General features: G+C 48.2%; 1 protein-coding gene across 1 annotated transcript; it reads right to left on the reverse strand.

Moving 5' to 3' along the window:
* Nucleotides 1-939: 939 nt before the first annotated feature.
* LOC135818363 (tyrosine-protein phosphatase corkscrew-like) lies at nt 940-21,672 on the reverse strand. The gene is made up of 13 exons (XM_065331718.1): nt 21,312-21,672; nt 21,046-21,168; nt 17,348-17,542; nt 10,908-11,030; nt 8,315-8,354; nt 7,439-7,555; nt 6,435-6,545; nt 5,943-6,039; nt 5,145-5,224; nt 4,729-4,869; nt 2,918-3,219; nt 2,196-2,263; nt 940-1,989 (listed from the first exon to the last, which is right to left on the reverse strand). Exons 1-13 carry the CDS (start codon nt 21,329-21,331, stop codon nt 1,754-1,756), a joined length of 1,653 nt encoding a protein of 550 aa, XP_065187790.1. The 5' UTR covers nt 21,332-21,672; the 3' UTR covers nt 940-1,753.
* Nucleotides 21,673-21,741: the final 69 nt, after the last annotated feature.

A 21,741-nucleotide genomic window follows, 5' to 3' on the forward strand; every position in this document is an offset into this window, starting at 1 on the left:
AGAGGACCGGGTAAACGAGGTCTGACTTTACTTGATATGCTCTGTTCTGTCCCGCGAGAATTCCGCACAACGGCAGGGGCGGGATTTATGATCAAGTGCAAGGATTCTTAGGAATGCCTGCACTTGTAGTATAGAAGACTCTTTGTCAGCTGCCAAGCAACTGGAAAAATGTTGCCTGCCAATCAGCGCTGACTGCGTGGTATCGGTTCCCTTGCGTACCTCTACTTTAAAGTTTATGTCTCCTTTCACAGCTTGTGGCGCCAGTTGTGCAGAAATCCGTTGGTATACCACCCTGGATCTTCAGTATTCCACACATCCATATCCATGGGCATGCCTACACTCCCATGTACAATGAAACCAGCACTTGTACATGCACTGTACAAATGCAACTACTCTCCCTACTGCTATGTTTGTTTATGACGGTGGTAATGATAACTCAGTCCCTGTGAATTCTTTGACGAAACACCAAAATTCACCGCAGAATTCTATGGCACTTCTGCAAATCTGTCTGTCATTCAAATGGTTCAATTGAGCATAACACTTTTAAATAGAATCTACACAACTGCACCAAAATTCGTTGTCCCTAGCTATAAATACTGGACCCTATAATTGTAAAGATTTGAAATACTGGGCCATGAAAGAAAACTACAAAAATTGTCCCGCAAATTTTGTTTGAACGGCATTATCAGGTTGGTGTTTGGCTGTAGAAAACACAGCGGATCTTCAGTTTCTCGTCCCTTTCTGCAATATCCCGCAGACACTGCTAGATCCTGCGGAAATTCTGCAGTCCGTGGATGTAAAATTGTTCACAGAGGACAGGTAAATACACGCGTTATCATGGTTACACCGTCGACGTCGCCTGGTTCTCAGTACACACAAGCGGGAGCACCTAACTCCCATCGCGTGCGCTTGTCACAAGGTACAGTGGTCGGTTAACACTGGCAAGTCTGGCACATATTGACCATCTACAGATCAAGACCTTTGCACACAGGGAACTCAAAACGAGAATGACGCCAGCAGGGAGGCAGCATCTTAGAATGCAACGAGAGGTCGCTGGCAACGGGGAAAAAAACAAGAGAGAGAGAGAGCGCCACGGGCCGTGGGCAAAACACAACGGCGGGATTTTCGGCAAAAGCTCATCAGGCAGGTTTTGAAAGCAGAGGACATGAACAGATGGTTGGTGAGCTTGCTGCGCAACAATCTGTTATGATGCAGCTTAGAGAGCAGAAGCAAGCAATCACAGTCAGAATGCGTTAAAAAAAAGAAGAAAAGAAAAGATGAAATCATTGAAATGGATAAAAGGTCGCTATGGACAACGTCGCTCGCACAAAGATCCGTTTAGGACAGGTTACAGGTTTTATCAATATGATGGGGCTGCAGCAAGGAAGGGCGGCTGTTAGCCGGTTAGAAAAAAAACGGAAGAGAACGCAGGCCAGCTTGCAAGGAGCTGGGGCAGGCAGGACACAGTCATACAATACGCGCTGGTGTCACCGCCACCATTGCTTCCAAAGACACCTTACAAGTCGCAGGTTGTCGAAGAAAAATCGGGGAAAAAACGGATGTGTGTGTTTCATGACTTGATAAAATAAATATACAACGATGGGAGGTGGTATTAGTGGTTTCGTCTTTACCTGGACACAGAGTAATTTGACAAAGAAACGAAGAAGGACGATGATGATGATGCCTTAAACCAGACCGGGTGACTTAAAAAAAAGACCGACTCGGACCGGTGAGGTTAGGTTGATGTGCTGCATCATCGCATGCCCAGTACACGGCCGCCGGGGACCAGGTTGGAGGCACCGGCGATGTTTCCGTACAGCGAGCTGTCGTCCGCCTCCTGCTCGGCCTGGATGCGCGTCTTGAGCGTGTCGATGTGGTGCTTGACGGCCAGGTAGCAGAACTTGTACTGGGCCTCGGTCTGCACCATGCCCGACCGCTGTGTGCGCACCGACTGAATTGTCTTCATTATGTCCACGTCCGTCTCAATACCTATCCACAAGAGAGGCAGGACACAAGCAGAAAAATATTGTGCATAATAACATTATACGACTTTACCACTGCAGAAGGCAGGGCCTTAAAGTCACTCGGCAAGGCACACGCGTACACATGCAAACGCACACACACACATGTTAACGCATAGACAAAGGAACACGGAAACCGTAGGGCAAAGCGGGCGTATGAGAGTAGGTGCTTACCATAGATAGCTACGGCTGTGATGATCAGATCAATAATGATCAGAGTACCTGTACGGCCGATCCCGGCACTGTAGAAAGGACAACAAAGATGGGGTGGTACACAGGAATGCAGCAGTGATTTTAGAAAATTCGGACAAGAGTTAGGCAATTTTACTCTCTGGTTGCGTTTGTGTGAGTGTGTGAGTGTGTGTGTGTGTGTGTGTGTGTGGGGGGGGGGGGGGGGGGGGTATTTTACTATTTTTGCATGGGCAGAATCCTTGGTCTATGCCGGAAGAAGACACCAGCTGAAATCGACAGTGTTCTGCACAGTGGATAGTGACAAGGCTTGCTCGAAAGATCACGATGCAATCGCTTCACCCCTACTGAAAATTGTACGAGGAATGCGATAAGTTTTTTTAAACGCATTATTTTAATAGCTCGGTGCACTGACTCTGGTGCCAATTCCTGGTATACATGCATGCCGCCGAAAACGCTTAACCAGTTTGAACTACCCAAACTAGCTAGTCTCAGGCCAGCTATCGGTGAATCACACGGCAGGAAAATCTGCAGGTGATCTGATAGGTACGTGAATCAAAAGTGAGCACATGGGAAAATCAGTGCATTTGTGCAGTATGTCCAACACACTGCACAAGTAGATTGTGTCAGTGGTGCAGGCAAGCAGTGGAGAATCCCCACTGCTTGCCTGCGCCTACATCCACCTCCTTGCACAGGCACTCACTCACCTGCAGTGGACAACCATTGGGCCAATTCCGCCGCGGACGCTGCGCTCCAGCGTCCGCTGCCTCTCGTTGATGTCCTCCATGAAAGCAAGGACGGGACCAGGCTGGGCAGGTACTCCGTGATCCGGCCACGACATGAAGTAGAAGTGGTAGATGAAGCGCGCCGGTTCGTCGCAGCGCGTATTCTCTAGCTTGAAGACGCGCAGGATGTGATCAGACAGCTGGTCCTCCTTCGTGTGCGTCACGCAGAAATTACGGTAGTTTCCAGTCTTGTTGATCTCTGGCCAGTAGCGTGTGCATTTGCTCTGCGAAAAACAGGCAGACAGGCACCAAAACACAGAGACCATTGTACAGGCAGATAAAATCCAGCCCAGTCAATACCGCATCCGTGCCAGCCTCAGCACCATACCACTGCACTGGGCAATAAGAGCAGCTGTCCTATCCACGGTACGTGATTCTACCCGCATCAAAGACAGATGAACATCGTGAGCCGTGGACAATCTAGTTTTACCAGTATTTTTTTGGATGACACAAAGGGGTAGATACACTGAGCAACAAGCTGTCCCTTTGGAAAAACGCGGCGAAGAATTCAAAATTCCGCGGGGAAAAGGGGGGTTTTCTGCGGCATTTTCTGCGATAAAATCAAAACTCTGCGGCACTTTCTGCATGTTTTTCACCCTCCTCTTAGAGGATATGACAGCTAGTCGCATGAAGAAGCACTTTTCTTACTCTCCTTTGCAGTCACAAACTGAATAAGAGTGAAGAATCTTGGAGAGACCTGCACTGGCAAGAGAAATGTGCTCAAACAGATCGCAAAGTAGTTTTTTTGCTGCTTTCTGAGTAGTAATTTTAGTAATTTACCCTAAAAATTTCAGATTCCGCGGGCAAAAGTGTGGATTCCGTGATTTCCGCGGATGATGGCAACTTCTGCGAAATTTGCCGCGGCATCGCGTTTTTCCAAGGGGACAGAACAAGGAGGACGAATTGTGCCAGAAACATTCCTTATTTGTTGATATGCATACACCGGTAATTGTATTCATGCCGACAAATAAGGAGTCCTTACAGCACAATTCGTCCTCCTTTGTCCATATATTATGCATGTCGAGAGGTATTGTCGACCAATAAGGAATGCGTGCAGCTCAATTCGTCCTCCTTGTTGCTCTATTGAAGCTTTTTGTCTCCAAAGCCGTCGTTCACACTTGAATGGGATGTTTATAAACAGATGAGTTGACATGTGGGGATTTAACCAACTAACACTATACCACCCATCCGGGTATAACCAAGAGCATATAACCCCCCAAGAGTTTGCTATTCCTGATACCCTTTCTAAGGTGTACGCTGACAGTGAAACTCACACCATGTGGTGTAGTGTCGCAGTTGTACGTTTCCAGCCCGTTTTCAGCGAGCAGCGGAGTAATAAACTTTAAAAAGAAAGCACTCTCTGACAGAAACTCACTGTGGGTACGCAAATCCCCAGCATGATCATGGTAGATATTCGGATTGCGCGCACGCTATCCTTCGTTTGCAAGTAGTACGAACGTACCTGAGACACGTGATGCGAGTTTTCGCCGCCGGAGACCCCATATGCAGAGTTGCTCACTCTTGGGGGGTTATATTTATTATACTCTTGGTATAACTTAGTGGCAGTTGTGACACCTAATGGTGGTGGAAGGAGGAGATAAGTCTCACAACCACTGGTGCAAGTGCTGAAAGCCACATTCCGGGTGCAGTCGTCATGAGTTCCTCAGGAATGGAGAAGAAAACCTTTTTTTACACCGGTCACCAGTTTACTTTGAGCGACGTGAACAACTTACCCGGCCCCGTTCAACTTCACTGGTTGCCATCACAACTAGACGGCTGTTTTCTTGCCAGACCATCTGCCAGAAGTCATCGACCGTTCCTGGCAGGCAGCCCTGGGTTGCGATATACTGGTTCTGAAGGTTCAACTCCTTGGCCTGCGGGCAAGACGGAGAGAGGGAACAGGGAGAAGACAACACTGGATATCGCCGGTACAACATTGGGTGGGAATGTATCACAGATCAATGTCAGTCAAGGAGCATAGTTGCGCTAGGCAAAGTGCGACCCAAAGAGCAAATCTGTCGCCTGAACCAGTTCTCATCGCCATCATCAGCTTGCCAATCGAAACAGGTTCATGGAATGTTCTGCGTGCCCGTGTGTGTTCACACACAGCTCACTCTCTATGCCTCTCGCTCAGGGCACGATCACTTACGGAGATATAGCTGGCATTGATGTAATCTGATCCAACCACACTGGGATCTGTTCCCTTCAGCACCACGCGGGTATGGTCAACTGAGGTGCAAGGAACACCAGCACACACACAAACAAATACACACACATACGCGCACACACGCATGCACACAGTGACACAAACACACACACACAGAGGTTAAGTGCGATGTTATGTGCACTGATGCAGTTCATAGTATCGTGGGAAAGCGCAGGACTGAGGCTGATACAGCGAGGTAACTCCAAAAGTAGCGACAAATATCACCAAAAACTAGTGGTGAAACGAATATTCGAACATTCGTTCGGTTTGTCACATTCGAATATTCGTTAAGTCACATTCGAGTATTCGTTACGTCACTTTGAAAGCAGTGCCTGTACATACATGGACGCCGAACACGGTACAGTGCAGTGCGTACAGCCTGCCTGTGACTTTGTACTGCATGTTTGCACATGTATGTCCATACTGGACTGCCAATGTTGCACATAACATTTATGAACTTCGAAGTAGCCTTATGTGGCAGTATATTGTACGTGGCACTACCGTTTGTCATACCTAATAATATATTAATATTGACAATATCCATCAAATAACTGAGAGGAGGGCATGTGATGTCATCTGTGTTACCAAAAGAATATTCGTTCATTCGTTCGTTAAGCTGAAGAATATTCGACTAGTAGGTTTTGACATTCGTTTCACCACTACCAAAAACCAAACACTGGAAAGACAGTCATTGGCTCTCAAAAGTCGCACGGGGAGAATTTGAGTGCCAGAGAAACCTACATGGCAAGATGTTCTTGTAGCGATTCTTCTTCTTGTTCTCCGGACGCGCACCCTCTTTACGGCTAAATGTGTGATTCGCCTCCTTCGCCTGAAGTTCCTGCATAACAAATACATATGGAGAGAAGCGGAAACACACCTCGGTTGGGTTGGATAGATCTCAAGTGTACAAGAGCCAACGTTAAATGAATCCACAGCTGCTGTACAGTACTGTAAAAGCAGAACAATGTCGGTGGTGTTTAATTTTCGGTAACTTCGGTGCCGACAATCTTTACCTAAAATGAAACAGCTCGCATGAGACTCAAGTCATACTGCAACACAACTCAAAAGAACATGTTAGTGCTAAGTCAGATTGGGGGGGGGGGGGGGGGGCTCTATACTTTCTACAGAAGAGTAGTAGTTGCTAGTACATGCAAGTGGATGAAGTATGAGAAGAAACACAAATTTTGTACGAGTTTGACCCGCAATCAGGGCATGTACACACCTCATACTTACTTCAAACTCCTCGAAGAATCCACCCTTGCTCTTGTCGTCGTTCTCCGATGACTCGAGCTGTTCGACTCTCTCATTGATTCCCTTAATGCTAAACTTGGTGGCGTTGAATGGCTAGACGGTAGCGGAAAACAAACACGTGTTTACACACCAGTCAGCCATAGAACAAACACGTGTTTACACACCAGTCAGCCATAGAACACAGCTATACACGGATAACTGGATCCAGATCGAAACACTGTAGCATTATCAAGACTTCAACTATGCTACCGTATTTTCCACAGTGATACCCGCACTCCTCATGGTGGCAAACATTGCATTCCACTTCGCCTTTGTTTGTATGGCAAAGAAGGTCAGTATGTCCGCCATGGGGTGACTGTCCCGATTTGGGGCGAAACGAACAATAGCGAGGTTCTGCTATACGTGAAACGTAGAGAAATCACATAGAGAACGGGTGTCTGGGTTAGAGTCTACAGCTTCTCGTGTTTTGGGTCCAGATTTCTACGCGGAGATGAGGTTCGCTACGTTGTGGCTCGTGCAAAGAAAATGCATACAGATCTGCCGAGCATCGTTTGAATCAGGCAGAAAACTGTCAAATTTGGAATGGGAAACTCCCAGTACACGTTCCACGTGATTTCTTTACGTGAACGTAGAGCAGAACAGGTTTCCTTTACGTTATGGGAACGCGAAGAGAGTTCCCGCGATTCTCCGTGCCACGTTCCCGTAACGAAGAGCAGAATATCACTAGTGGCTCATCAACATATTTATTGAGTTAAACAAATGTGTGGAAGACAGGGTTGCCCACGCACTGCGCAGCAAGGAAAGGTACAATCCATGTACTGTTCATATTGAATTGTTCTATCCTGTCCGGTCCGGGGCTCCACCTCGGAGAACTTGCAAGTAACATGTGCTCCGGAGGTGTGCATCCGTTGCCGGATTGTCTGCATACACAACTACCCCAGCAGTGAGGTGAAGGATCGCCCTGATCCACATGGCTATATCCTTACCTGTCGGAGCTGTACAACGCTTCCGTTGGTCTCGACCACCGGGTGTTTCTTGTAAAAGTCAATTAGGTCGGGGAGGCTACTGAAACTCTCGCCGTCTCCCACGTCAAACCTGGCGTCCTGTAGCATATAACGGCAAGCATGAGCGAATCAGATAAAATCGATAGGGAGGAAAATCGGAGTGGCGGCAAATTATCAGTGCTTTACCGGTCCCCATGTTGCCTGATGATTGCGTAAGCATAAAACTCGGAGTGGTGCCAAACTGGCCTTGCTTGCCCTTGTTGTTCCGTGTACAGTAAAGCATGTAATTTTAGGTGCATTAAAATGTCGGTGTCAGGGACCCGCCAGGTTTCAGGTGTAATGTAGAATTAGGCGACCAGCGTACATACAGTGCATACTCCTAGTGCCTTTTACGTGTAATTTAAATTCAGGTGCTTGGTTTCTCTACCGAAATCACCGAAATTAAAGTTACACCGAAAATTACACGTTTTACAGTACTTTACCAGTATACAGTAAAACCTATCAAGGTGACCACTCGAATACGGCGACTACCTGTCCTAGAAGACCACTTGGTGCTATTTTAAGTCAAATGACCCTGGATAAGGAGACCACCTGGTAACAGAGACCACATTTTGGTCCCCTGAGTGGTCGTCTTAGACAAGTTTCACTGCACATTTACCGGACGTAATATTTTTTTATCCAAGCTCAGCAAAAACGTGAGAAACAGGCATGGAACCACAGGAACACAATACAATCAAGCGACAAAGAAAGCGGCCAGCAGTCAGATGTGTGTGTGTGTGTGTGTGTGTGTGTGCAACTCAGCAACGGATGGTGATCACTACTTATGGAATGAACCAACGGTACTACCGGTCAACTTACCTTGAAGCGGATCATGATATGAGTCACACGATCCTCGCACCTGCCAGACACGCAGAAGGGGCAAAGCGAATGCAAACAATATCAACACGGTCAACAAGACGTTGCCAAAGGTTTAAAAAAAAAAGCCAAAACAAAGATTGTTCACACGCATCATTTTTATAAACACCTCAAATGCACAAATTCCACCATGGACACAATGCAGTCCCCCCAAAACCACCTAACTAGCTACAAGCACTCTTCTACGGAATGGCGAGAAGCGTGCTACACAGGGACACAGTCGCTAGTTGTAACTATCTAGCCAACTACCGCAGTGTCTTATATTAAAGCCTATCTTGAATAGAAGCCTGTTTGGAATAGAAGCCTGACCCCCAAGATACACTGTCACCACATGAGCCTGGTTTCAGTGTTGACATACATAGAAATACCTGGTTTGAATAGAAGAAGCCTAGCCCCTACATTGGCTTCTACAGGAATAAGCCCGGCTTTACTACGCGACATTACGGCATGCACTCAACCAACTGCCAAGAAGAATGCCCGTGCAATCAGCCGAGACACCATGGAGATGTCAGGAATAAGCCCGGCTTTACTACGCGACATTACGGCATGCACTCAACCAACTGCCAAGAAGAATGCCCGTGCAATCAGCCGAGACACCATGGAGATGTCGAACTGCACAAAACGTTTCATTGTGAGTTCCAAACGCACCAAAATTAGCAGTGAAAATACGTCGGATGTCACATGAACAAAGCATCAGAATATGTACTATCTATGAGAGAGACGATGAAAAGGGGTATGCATGCAACCAATGAGTGTAGATACTGAAATTTGGGCTACATCTAAACATTAGACACCCTTAGCAAACAACGGTAACGCTATTTTTTACGGTACTCGTACCTTGATCACCCAAATAGCGTTGAAGCTGCAGCGTAAACACGTTATGGGGGCTGATTTATCGTTGTGACCAACGGTACGTTTTTTGGCCAAATATTGCATAGTCCGTACGCAGTTCACCTTGTATCGCGTATATGGTGACATAAATGGTTGTACCGCGCGAACTAAAAGCTATTCTCGTGGCAACCACGTACTAAAAATAGCGTGCATCTTGCTAAAGGTCGAGCTCAAATCACGGTATTTTCCCCCTTACGGTAATACCGTTACAACATAACGTTGTTTGCTAAGGGTGTCTATTGTCACAGTATTAACGTCTCTGCTGGGATGACAGCTACACCATAGCTCAGTGGTCAGAGCATCGCTGGCCTCAAGCGAAGGTCCCTGCATCGATTCCTGGTGGCAAGAGTTCATAACCCCCAAGAGTGTGCAGCTCCTGATCAGTCCCTGTATGGAAGCCCGCTCGGCGGAATTCCTTCATTGCGTCATTTTTGGTGCAGTGCGATGAGTCACGCCGATGAATTCTTCTAAAATCTACAGTAAAAACCAGGATGCTTCCCCAGGGTAAACTGCCTAAACTGCGATTCTAGTCTGAGTCTGAGCCTCAAGAAGCATAAGTGAAACAAAGCACACGATCCTAAAGACAAAACTATTTATTTATTCGATGCAATGGTGACTCTTCATGGCCTTCTTCTTTCACCAGTGCAGTCACTAAGTCCGTCTCTTCAAGAACAATTTCTTCCCCAGGCCATCGGCATATTTCCGGTGCTTTCCTCGAAGATGATTTCAAATGGTTGAGGAACTTGAGAGAATACGTCGAAGGAGCATTTTTCGGCTGAGTTGCACAGCTATCAGAATGATTGTCCTCGACGGCAATGCAATATTTTTAACAGCGTCCTCACTTCTTCCTGTCGCGATGTCTAGTCCATGGATTCTTGGAGAAAGAGTTTGTTTTTGAGAAAGTACGACTTGTACGTCCGAAATGTCTTCAAAAAAGTTTCGAAAAGTCGAGGCTACAGCCTTGAGTTAGGAGCGGTTCAGGGTATAGTTTCCATAAATCGCAAAGAACCCAAATTTACCTCGGATGACAAGCTGCGCATGACGTATTAAATGTAGGAATTTCGCCGAGCGCTGGGTCTATGCCCGTTGCACACTCTTGGGGGTTATGAACTCTTGCTGGTGGTGAGAGTCAATTTTTCTTCAGACTTTCCCGTTTTCCCTTCCCTCAACTTCTGAATACAGTCAGACCTCGCCTATCCGGTCCTCTTTTCTCCGGATCCCTCGCCATCCGGCAGAAAATCGTTGGTTACCAATTTACAGCATATGCCATGCATACATACAGTGTGTGTGTTCGATTATCCGGTTCCCTCGCCTATCCGGATATTTTTGTGGAAAACGGATGTGTGCGGTTATGCGAGGTCTGACTGTACTGTAATTTCACAAATTTTCGGTGTACTTTTATTTTCGGTACTTTTGGTGCGTCTGTCTCATACCTAAAATTTCAATACACCGAACAAACACTAACACACAACACACATAATCCAATAGGGAACTGCTTCTCTGTACCGAAAATTTCTGTTCACCTAACCTAGCCTGTTGCCCTCATACCGAAAATATTGAGCACTGAAAATTTCTGAAATTAGAGTATTGTCATAGTACATAAGTATTTCAGCACAAAAAGAGATATGAGTTTGCGATTATTTACCTTGCAGTAAGGACGTAGTCTCCAGGGTGGCTGATACTTGCTCGCACTAGATAACTGCCATTCTGACCTTTCTCGGCCAGCAGCGCAGTGGCATCAGTGCCTGTGATATGACCATGGAACCATCTGCAGAACACACACACACACACACACACACACACACACACACACACACACACACACACACACACACACACACACACACACACACATAAACACACACACGCACACACAAACAAGAACATCGTTTTGGACAAGGGAAAGAGTTTACTAACACTGCCATCTTATAGTCATTCATTTTTAACCTCACTCTTGCGTTTTGAGGTCTCCAGCCATCGTTGCCCACTCAATTTTGTTCGTGCAGGTCAGCTTTACACCACTCGACTCATAAAACGATACTCGTATCTTCCCATCCTATCAGATCAAGACTACAAGTGTGTCTTGCTTGCTCTTAACAAACTGTCCCTTTGGAAAAACGCGGCCAAGAATTCAAAATTCCGCGGCAAATTCCGCGGGGAAAAGGGTGGTTTTCTGCGGTAAAATCAAAAATCTGCGGCACTTTCTGCAAGTTTTTCGCCCTCCTCGTAGAGGATATGACAACTACAAATATAGTCGCATAAAGGAGCACTTTTCATACTATCCTTTGCAGTCACAAACTGAATAAGAGTGAAGAATCTTGGAGAGAAATGTGCCCAAACAGATCGCAAAGTAGTTTTCTGCTGCCTTCTGAGTAGTAACTTTAGTAATTTACCCTAAAAAATTCAGATTCCGCGGGCAAAAGTGTGGATTCCGTGATTTCCGCGGATGATGGCAACTTCTGCGAAATTTGCCGCGGCCGCGGCATCGCGTTTTTCCGAGGGGACAGAACAAAGCTGCCACAACGTGTGTGTGTCGTATCCATACTATTGACACGTGCCTTTTAGGCCTCTACGGGACAAGTCTGCCTTATTTAGGTGTCTAATTATTTATCTATCTCCCGTAGACGGGTTCATAATCGTCTTTATTTTATGTCTTCACACAAGGCCTGGGGCCTTCCTTATTTGGTATACGCTGTTATTTCCCCACCTGGCTCCCGCTCTTTGTGCAACAGTTCGTACACATATTTACTACGGTTTGATACGCTATTGCATGCGGGACCAGCAATCTCGTGGCCATGGATTTCCATGGCCGCAACTAGATATTATTGCTATCACCTTCCTTTTCTCTCTCTCTCTCTCTCTCTCTCTCTCTCTCTCTCTCTCTCTCTCTCTCTCTCTCTCTCTCTCTCTCTCGCAACTTCGTCTTTACGGCAAGTCACGACTTTCTTCCTTCTCGTTTGATCATTATGTCTGACCGTAAGATGTGAGTCTCAATGTGAAAGTATAGGCGTGTGTGTGTATGTGTGTGTATGTGAATGCGAGTGCTGTATATGTGAGGGCATGGCGAGTGAGAGTGTGACCAGGTGTGGTGTGACCCGAACATGTCTAAATATGTCTGATTCGCGAGTACATGTGGTGTCGGAACGTCTAATAAGGTAATTATAGTTACGGCCACCACTGCACGGCCATGTAATGGGATAGTCGTAGGTTAGTCATGTTGGTTCCCCGGCTCCGGGGCCTAACTCCGGGCCGCCAGACTACGACATGTGGCGCAGTGAACAGGATCCGATACTATTGTGTGCTGTGTGTGTGTTGTCATCACTACTGTAGGGTCCCGTCACACCCTGACGGTGCAACTACGGGCGGCACGGAACGCCGCCGCCCCGCATCGCGACAGTGATGGCCGACGGGCACTTAAGAAATTCCAGAACTTCAAAAAACGGCGAAACGCCAACAAGTCTCGGGCGGTTCGGGACACCGCCGCCCGAACCAAGCTGCGGAAGCATGCCTCGCCGTCCCGCCAACGGCGTAACTGGGAGCGGGTGCTCAAACTCCGCGAAAAGAAGAAGCAGCAGAAACGACACATCCCCCCGCTTACACGGACTGGTTGAAAGATTCAACCAGACGCTTGAGCGTGGCCTGGCGCACTATGTCTGCAGGAATCATCGAGATTGGGACATCAAGTTGCCAGCCTTCTTGATGGGATACCGCTCGACGCCGCAGTCTAGTACCGGCTACAGTCCAAGCTATCTACTCTTTGGTCGGGAGTTATGCCTACCTCAAGACTTGGCATTTGGATTACCGCCAGGAGAAGCATCCGCAGTATCGTCACAGCCGGAATTTGTGAGTGCTCTCCGCCGACGCCTGGAGGACGCTCATGCGCAGGTCCGGGAACACCTGGGCAACGTGCACCGTTATCAAGCGCATATCAGTGATCGCAACGCTAAGGCCGTGACGATTGCAGCAGGTGACGCAGTGTGGCGCTATTCCGACGGGTACAACCGCCAAGTTTGCTAGACTTTGGCACGGACCGTACCTAGTCGAGGAGAAGCTCTCAGCCGTCACCTACCGCATCAAACTGTCTGAGCCCACGGCGCGTCGGCTGATAGTGCACATCAACCGGCTGAAAAGTTTCCATCATCGACCGAGTCGGCTGCAAGAGGTCCACGAACAAGATGAGTCGGACCCACCGCAACCCATGGCATCCACCCTGACTCCGTCTTACCAGCCTGATGCCACTGATGCCGCCGCCCGAGACGAGGAGGACACCGGGGGATATGTCGTATCCATACTATTGACACGTGCCTTTTAGGCCTCTACGGGACAAGTCTGCCTTATTTAGGTGTCTAATTATTTATCTATCTCCCGTAGACGGGTTCATAATCGTCTTTATTCCCGTAGCTTTATTCCTTATTTGGTATACGCTGTTATTTCCCCACCTGGCTCCCGCTCTTTATGCAACAGTTCGTACACATATTTACTACGGTTTGATACGCTATTGCATGCGGGACCAGCAATCTCGTGGCCATGGATTTCCATGGCCGCAACTAGATATTATTGCTATCACCTTCCTTCTCTCTCTCTCTCGCAACTTCGTCTTTACGGCAAGTCACGACTTTCTTCCTTCTCGTTTGATAATTATCGTTTGATCATTATGTCTGACCGTAAGATGTGAGTCTCGATGTGAAAGTATAGGCGTGTGTGTATGTGAATGCGGGTGCTGTATATGTGAGGGCATGGCGAGTGAGTGTGTGACCAGGTGTGGTGTGACCCGAACATGTCTAAATATTCGCGAGTACATGTGGTGTCGGAACGTCAAATAAGGTAATTATAGTTACGGCCGCCACTGCACGGCCTTGTAATGGGATAGTCGTAGGTTAGCCATGTTGGTTCCGCGGCTCCGGGGCCTAACTCCGGGCCGCCGGACTACGACATGTGGCGCAGTGAACAGGATCCGATACTATTGTGTGCTGTGTGTGTGTTGTCATCAGTACTGTAGGGTCCCGTCACACCCTGACGGTGCAACTACGGGCGGCGCGGAACGCCGCCGCCCCGCATCGCGACAGTGATGGCCGACGGGCACTGAAGAAATTCCAGAACTTCAAAAAACGGCGAAACGCCAACAAGTCGCCACGGTCTCGGGCGGTTCGGGACACCGCCGCCCGAACCAAGCTGCGGAAGCATGCCTCGCCGTCCCGCCAACGGCGTAACTGGGAGCGGGTGCTCAAACTCCGCGAAAAGAAGAAGCAGCAGAAACGACATATCCCCCCGCTTACACGGACTGGTTGAAAGATTCAACCAGACGCTAGAGCGTGGCCTGGCGCACTATGTCTGCAGGAATCAGTGTGGCTTCTGGTGCCAGCTATTCCGACGGGTACAACCGCCAAGTTTGCTAGACTTTGGCACGGACCGTACCTAGTCGAGGAGAAGCTCTCAGCCGTCACCTACCGCATCAAACTGTCTGAGCCCACGGCGCGTCGGCTGATAGTGCACATCAACCGGCTGAAAAGTTTCCATCATCGACCGAGTCGGCTGCAAGAGGTCCACGAACAAGATGAGTCGGACCCACCGCAGCCCATGGCATCCACCCTGACTCCGTCTTACCAGCCTGATGCCACTGATGCCGCCGCCCGAGACGAGGAGGACACCGGGGGATATGTCGTATCCATACTATTGACACGTGCCTTTTAGGCCTCTACGGGACAAGTCTGCCTTATTTAGGTGTCTAATTATTTATCTATCTCCCGTAGACGGGTTCATAATCGTCTTTATTCCCGTAGCTATGCAGAAGACGTTACTTCAATAACGTCTGGCGCTAGCCAGGGTCCACACAGCTTTAATTTGGTATTTGTTTGTTTGTGTGTTTGTGTCACGCCTGGCGCTATCCGTATCTGACGGCAAAAAAGCATAGGATGTTATAAATTTTTCAATTCTCCTTTTTTTCTTTCAGGCATATCCTGGGATTCGAACCCGCACTATCGCCCCACATGCATTCCCCCATACACTTCGCATTCATACCCATTCTTCCAAGTTGCTTTACGTTATTATCTTGCGTTTGAAAGCCATATTTGAATATTGCGGGCAGCTGTTTGTGGCCAGCTGTGTTTGATGGTACGGTACGGTACGGGAGACGGTGTCGTATTACCCTCGATCGTACCTGTCCCGTACCTATCCCCTACCGTACCGTGCCAACAAAGACGGCTGGCCACAATGCATATTCAAATAGGGCTTTCAAATGCAAGATCACAATGTGAAACAACTTGGAAGAATTAGTATGTATGCGAGGTGTATCGGGGGATGCATGCAGGGCGCGCGATAGTGCGGGTTCGAATCCCAGGTTATGTCTTAAAAAAAAAGGAATTTTTTAAAGAATTTATAACATCCCTATGCTTTTATTTGTCTAGGTCATCAAGGCAAAAAAGCATAGCGTAGGGCCCTGAGCTTCCAAGCTCTCTCGTTTTATGTCTTCACACAAGGCCTGGGGCCTTCCTTATTTGGTATACGCTGTTATTCCCCCCCCCCCCCCCCCCCCTGGCTCCCGCTCTTTATGCAACAGTTCGTACACATATTAGACACCCTTAGCAAACAACGGTAACGCTATTTTTTACGGTACTCGTACCTTGATCACCCAAATAGCGTTGAAGCTGCAGCGTAAAACGTCATGGGGGCTGATTTATCGTTGTGACCAACGGTACGTTTTTTGGCCAAATATTGCATAGTCTGTACTCAGTTCACCTTGTATCGCGTATATGGTGACATAAATGGTTGTACCGCCCGAACTAAAAGCTATTCTCGTGGCAACAGCGCACTAAAAATAGCGTGCATCTTGCTAAAGGTCGAGCCCAAATCACGGTATTTTCCCCCTTACGGTAATACCGTTATAACATAACGTTGTTTGCTAAGGGTGTCATTTACTACGGTTTGATACGATATTGCATGCGGGACCAGCAATCTCGTGGCCATGGATTTCCATGGCCGCAACTAGATATTATTGCTATCACCTTCCTTTTCTCTCTCTCTCGCAACTTCGTCTTTACGGCAAGTCACGACTTTCTTCCTTCTTGTTTGATAATTATCGTTTGACCATTATGTCTGACCGTAAGATGTGAGTCTCGATGTGAAAGTATAGGCGTGTGTGTGTGTGTGTGTGTATGTGTGTGTATGTGAATGCGGGTGCTGTATATGTGCGGGCATGGCGAGTGAGTGTGTGACCAGGTGTGGTGTGACCCGAACATGTCTAAATATGTCTGATTCGCGAGTACATGTGGTGTCGGAACGTCTAATAAGGTAATTATAGTTACGGCCACCACTGCACGGCCTTGTAATGGGATAGTCGTAGGTTAGTCATGTTGGTTCCGCGGCCTAACTCCGGGCCGCCGGACTACGACATGTGTATACAAGAGGCGCCACGTTTGATTGCGCTGTGAACAGGAGTAAAGCGGGATTCACAGAAGCTTTTTTGCGATGCGACACGCGATGCGACAGGCGCGAAACCGGGAAAACCCCAAATCGCAGCCATGTCGCACTCCACGCAACTGGGCCATCGTAGGCCATCGCAGAAGTTGAGCTTGGCTCAACTTTTGCGTTGCGATGCGACAAGCGATTTGGCGTACGATTTTGACCTTTTCTACAGCAAAGTTGTACAAAGGTTCAAGAGTTGCCTATAAATTTGTACAAGTTGTATCAAACCGCGCGAATATCATGGTGACGTAGCCAAATCAGCAAGATCATTGACTTCTTCTGTGAATGGTATTTCGCGAGTTCGCATCGCACGCGTCCGCCGCAGATCGCGTCGCATCGCAAAAAAAGCTTCTGTGAATCCCGCTTAACAACTCCAAATTCCGCCAAGTCGTGTTTCTCAACATGCTCAGAATGGAATTCCAGTAAAAACCCGTCAAGGCGATCACTCTGATCAGGTGCTGTTTCCTGTTCAAATGGCCCTGGATAGGGAGACCACCGCCTAGAACACCGTGAGCACATTTTGAAGGTCCCTTGAGCGGTCGCCTTAGACAGGTTTCACTGTATTATTCGTATTCTACTGCATAGTAAGAGAAAAAGAAAAACAAAGCAAAACACTGTCTGTACCTTTCTGTGGTAACTTCGCTCGATAACAGAGGATAGGTCAGCTCAATCACCTGACCATCCAGTTTCTTGAGCTGCCCATGGCACTTCGTGTAGAACTCGATCAGCTCGGACAGCGTGGCAAACTTCTCGCCGCCGTACAGGTCGTAGAAGTCGCCAGTGTTCTGGATCTTGATGTGCGAGATCTCGTCGCCAGTCCTGCACCGACACACAGCAGTGAAACATACAGATTAGGGTCAGCCTCGTAGCCTACATATAGACCGTTCCTATTTTCATGTACTACAGTCTATGAACAGTTGAGTCACCGTGTATACATTGGTGTGCTGTGCTTGGCAAAATTTTAGCCCGTTCGTTCTTCGGCACCCCGAGTCAGTACTGTAGTACACCAATGCAGCATGTTTTTTTAAAAGAATTATTGTACAAAATAGTGGTAGTGACTTCTTCGGCAATATTTTTCTCTCCACTGTGGGGAGCAACCACCTTTCCAGGAGTCTATGAGCAGTCGTGGAATAGTTCTTTCGGGCTCCATAAAGGCGTGCGGATTCCACGGAGCCCGGCGCCGTCCACCAAGTGGACAGGAAGTTGAACATAGCTGTGGTAGTCAGAGGTCTCCCAGCACATTTCAACGTTGAACCAAGCGAAAATACACGCGCCCAGATGCAAACGCCTCCTATGCGTTAGTGCACGCATGCGCGTGTCCACGTGCACGGAGCCAGAGGTCGCGTTTCACTTGCAACCAGTGTAACACTACGCATGATGCAATGTACTGGAGCGATGGAACACGAGAGGGAAGAAACGGAATGGTGACCCAGTAAAATGCACACAAAATCTCTGTGCATCCGCCGATTCTCAAGTAAGAGCAACTTGCAGCCATGCACGTACGCATCTCACAGATACAAATCAACAGACCGACGCAACACGGTACACTAGTGACACAAGCAACAACATGCAAGCATGCATGCACACATCCCTAAGATACAAATCAACAGACAGACGCAACCACGCACATGTACGCTAGTGACACCCGCAACAACATGCAAGCATGCATGCACACATCCCTAACATACAAATCAACAGACCGACGCAACAACAGGCGGCACACTACACTATCAGCGACACCACAGAGAACACAGGAAGCTACACTGGACACCGCCGAACGAATCCAAACAAGCGCCAACGGCCAAATATGAACAAAACGCGCCGGCTATCAGCGCAAGCCAGACAGCTCACTACTGTCCAAACACCGCGTGTGCTGGCGAGCAGATGGTCTGGTGTGCTAGTTGGTCATAACACAAGCACTTGAAGCAGCATCAATATGAAGAGCGAATGAGAGCAGGTCGAGACAACATGGCACATACAGTGACAAAAACAGATATGAAGCCAGGACATATCTTGATTACTAGAGACTACATGGATACAGCTTTTCGATTTTGACAGCATGTTACAAGGCGAACCTGGGTTTTCCCAATACGGTTCAAATGGTCGCAAGACCGGGACTCTGCCAACCGGGTTATGGTTGTAGTCAGGAGCATTACGCGTCCTCGCCTTGTAACATGCTGCCAAAATCGAAAAATATGTTAAACTACCAAGCAAGGCTTCTGTGTATATACCATGGATACAGCTGTAGGCAACACAAAGAGACGTGCTTGGCAGCCATCAACCACAGACGCCAACAGGTAACATGAACATACTTAAAACAGTACGTAGGCATGGAATGATAACCACTCCCAAGGAAGGACTGTATCGGTTTCCGGACAATACCCCGGAGAAAAATCCAATGCCAACGGCACAGATGCGACCGCATTCAGAGCGAGCAGCAAGTGGACATCCATTTCCTGGTATGACATCCAAGGGAACGCGCGGGCATCTGGATAAAACATGCGCAGAAAACCAAGTTCCCTGTCCATTCCGCAACCGCACCGAGACAAAACTGTGGAACGTCTCACTGAAGTTCTTGGCATTCTAGATTCTATTCTTTCAATGGCCGATGGAGTCCTGAGCGTTTGTAGTTCCAAGAGGCGGGGTCCTGGAGACAATCAAGGTATTCTTTCGACTTTGGAACAAAGGCATAGCAGCTACAGTGAGGTATTGCCTCGGCGGATCACTCAAGGGTATCAGGCACACACGCACACATGTACAAAAAGGAAGAGGATGTGAAACAAACCTTAACTGGCATACTCTCTAATAATTAGTACATGACGAAGTTACGAATGTGCACGGCTGCCGTGGCTCAACCATGAGTACACGACTTGCACATGACACACGTTATACTCAATCAAGCAAGCAAGGCATCACCACTGCCACCAGGACACTGGGTAGTGCAGCCGGGTCATAACAAGCACTGTTCCACTGCATGTACATACAATGTACAAGTAAGTAAGTTAGTTAGGACATGTGCCACATATCACATGCGACACATGTCCGGCAACACGATGAGTGCTGGTGGCGGCGCACGTCTGCTTGCAGCAGGGCAGGAAGTGACAGGTTGCGGCCAGATGACAGGATGCAGGCATGCATGAACACACCACACACACACACACACACACACACACACACCACTAGGCCCGCAGTGCAATGGCATGTAGACATGAACAGCCAGGGGGGGGATTACTGCGACACAGTCTCAGAACACAAGCAGCATGAAAAGCAAAACGGACGTGGCCAAAAAAAGCGCCAAAACACTATCTGATTCCCATCCCTACAAACTACACAAATCCTTTCCTGTCAACACCTCCTGCTCAAAACACCAGCATGTTCAGGTTGAAATGTCCTGATCTCCCTGTGAGGAACGCATGACACCATCACGCTGTGGAAGGCTGAACTGGCTCAAATTCTCCTTGTTTGCCGGTGCTCGATAGACAAGCCAGTAATCAACCGCGAGGAAATTGAATAGCGTGTCGAAACACTGACATGTTGGGGACTGTTGGTCGTGTATAAGAACGTGTACAGCCGCAACGCCGAGTCCGCCAGTCTACATCACGATCCACGCAGTGCAATCTAGTCACCCTGCCCTGCTGTCCACGTGTTGTTCACCACAAAGTCGCTCCGGGTAATGTCAGTCGAGCACAGCTGACTCGACTTCAGTTGAGGCCATCCCTGATCAGCAGCAGCAGCAGAGTGTGCGGGATGTACGGTGCGGTAGCATCTCGTCTTCCACTGCATTAGCATCCACACATCCAGGGCACTGGCTGTGACTCCAAGGCTATCGAACTACTACTAGTAGTACTAGCAACACTTCCACCCAAACAGCTGTGCAAATATTATTAGTATTAAACTATTAATTTTGTCCATCTGAGCTCAGCACTGGATCGAGGCTAAAAACAGCAACATCAAGCTGGCTGTGTGTATGCTGCACTGACACAGGAAATTTTGACTCCAACTGCACGAAATTTCGCCTCCACGGATTGCACCACACGAACTCGCAGCAGAAATGGATGCTCTTCTCTTTTGCCTTGGATTACTGAGGCAAAATTAATGATGCAGGAAAATTCCATCCATGTGCGACTGTGCGCGATATCGATTAGTCCCCCTCCAACATGCATCATCGAGAAGTACTATCCTTCTTGTGGGCAATTTTCAGCTACATGTCCCGATGAACATAACGAGGCTATCGCCACGAAACGGCAAAACTAAGACTGTCCTGTCACAAACACTGGGAAATAATTATTGTTTCAGCACTGTGGTTCGGCTTCAATACAGACCTGATCGAGAGGGTGAAGTCTCCTGGGTTGCTGGAGCTGGGACGGACGAGATAGCTCCCACGGATACCCCGGTCCAACAGCAACTGCTCGGCCTGAGCTCCAGAAACACTCGGGTGGAACCATCTGTACAAGCACCAGGAACAGCAGCACACACGTACGTACACAGAAACAAAACACAGAGAACATGAAGGAGCCAAAGTTCAGGGGAGAGGTCAGCAAAGAACCAGGTCAAAAATGTACATGCCACCTTAGTCCTAGAGTCTCACCTTCTCGTCTGAACTGCCATAGCATCAATTTCACTCTATGGAAGACCAACAGCACTGGATGGAGAACGCGGCCTTTGCCGGATCTTGTTGGATGGCTTGTCTAGCTGGCCTAGCACCAATACTCTCTTACTACAACAGTCCACGTCCCCACGGCTTTGTTTGAAATACTACTCGACTTTAGCTGAAGCCGTGAAGGCCAGTCCTGCAATCCAAGCACAGTGTCCAAAAGGACCGATCTCTCAAACAATCGGGCCAAGGTGGAGGCGAACAAGGCAGCGGAGTACAGATCGCGGTCGCCCGTAAAAACGACCCCACCACAAAGGCATTCCCACCCGAAGCATTTCAAGATTTTCCTTTTTCTGTCAAGTCTGGACTCCGGAGACAGCACAGTTTTGGTGTAGTGATCCAGTGCATGCAGTCCACACTCCAC

This window comes from Sycon ciliatum, chromosome 5, assembly GCF_964019385.1.
Source record: "Sycon ciliatum chromosome 5, ocSycCili1.1, whole genome shotgun sequence".
In the NCBI taxonomy this organism is placed as follows: domain Eukaryota; kingdom Metazoa; phylum Porifera; class Calcarea; order Leucosolenida; family Sycettidae; genus Sycon; species Sycon ciliatum.

Excerpts from the sequence above, each read along its gene's own strand:
- LOC135818363 (XM_065331718.1), bottom strand. The coding sequence starts at position 21,331 with ATGGCAGTTCAGACGAGAAG. Across the intron at positions 11,031-17,347 it reads AGCGAAGTTACCACAGAAAG|ATGGTTCCATGGTCATATCA; the intron begins GTACAGACAGTG and ends TGTGTTCTGCAG. Across the intron at positions 1,990-2,195 it reads CACAGCCGTAGCTATCTATG|GTATTGAGACGGACGTGGAC; the intron begins GTAAGCACCTAC and ends TCTTGTGGATAG.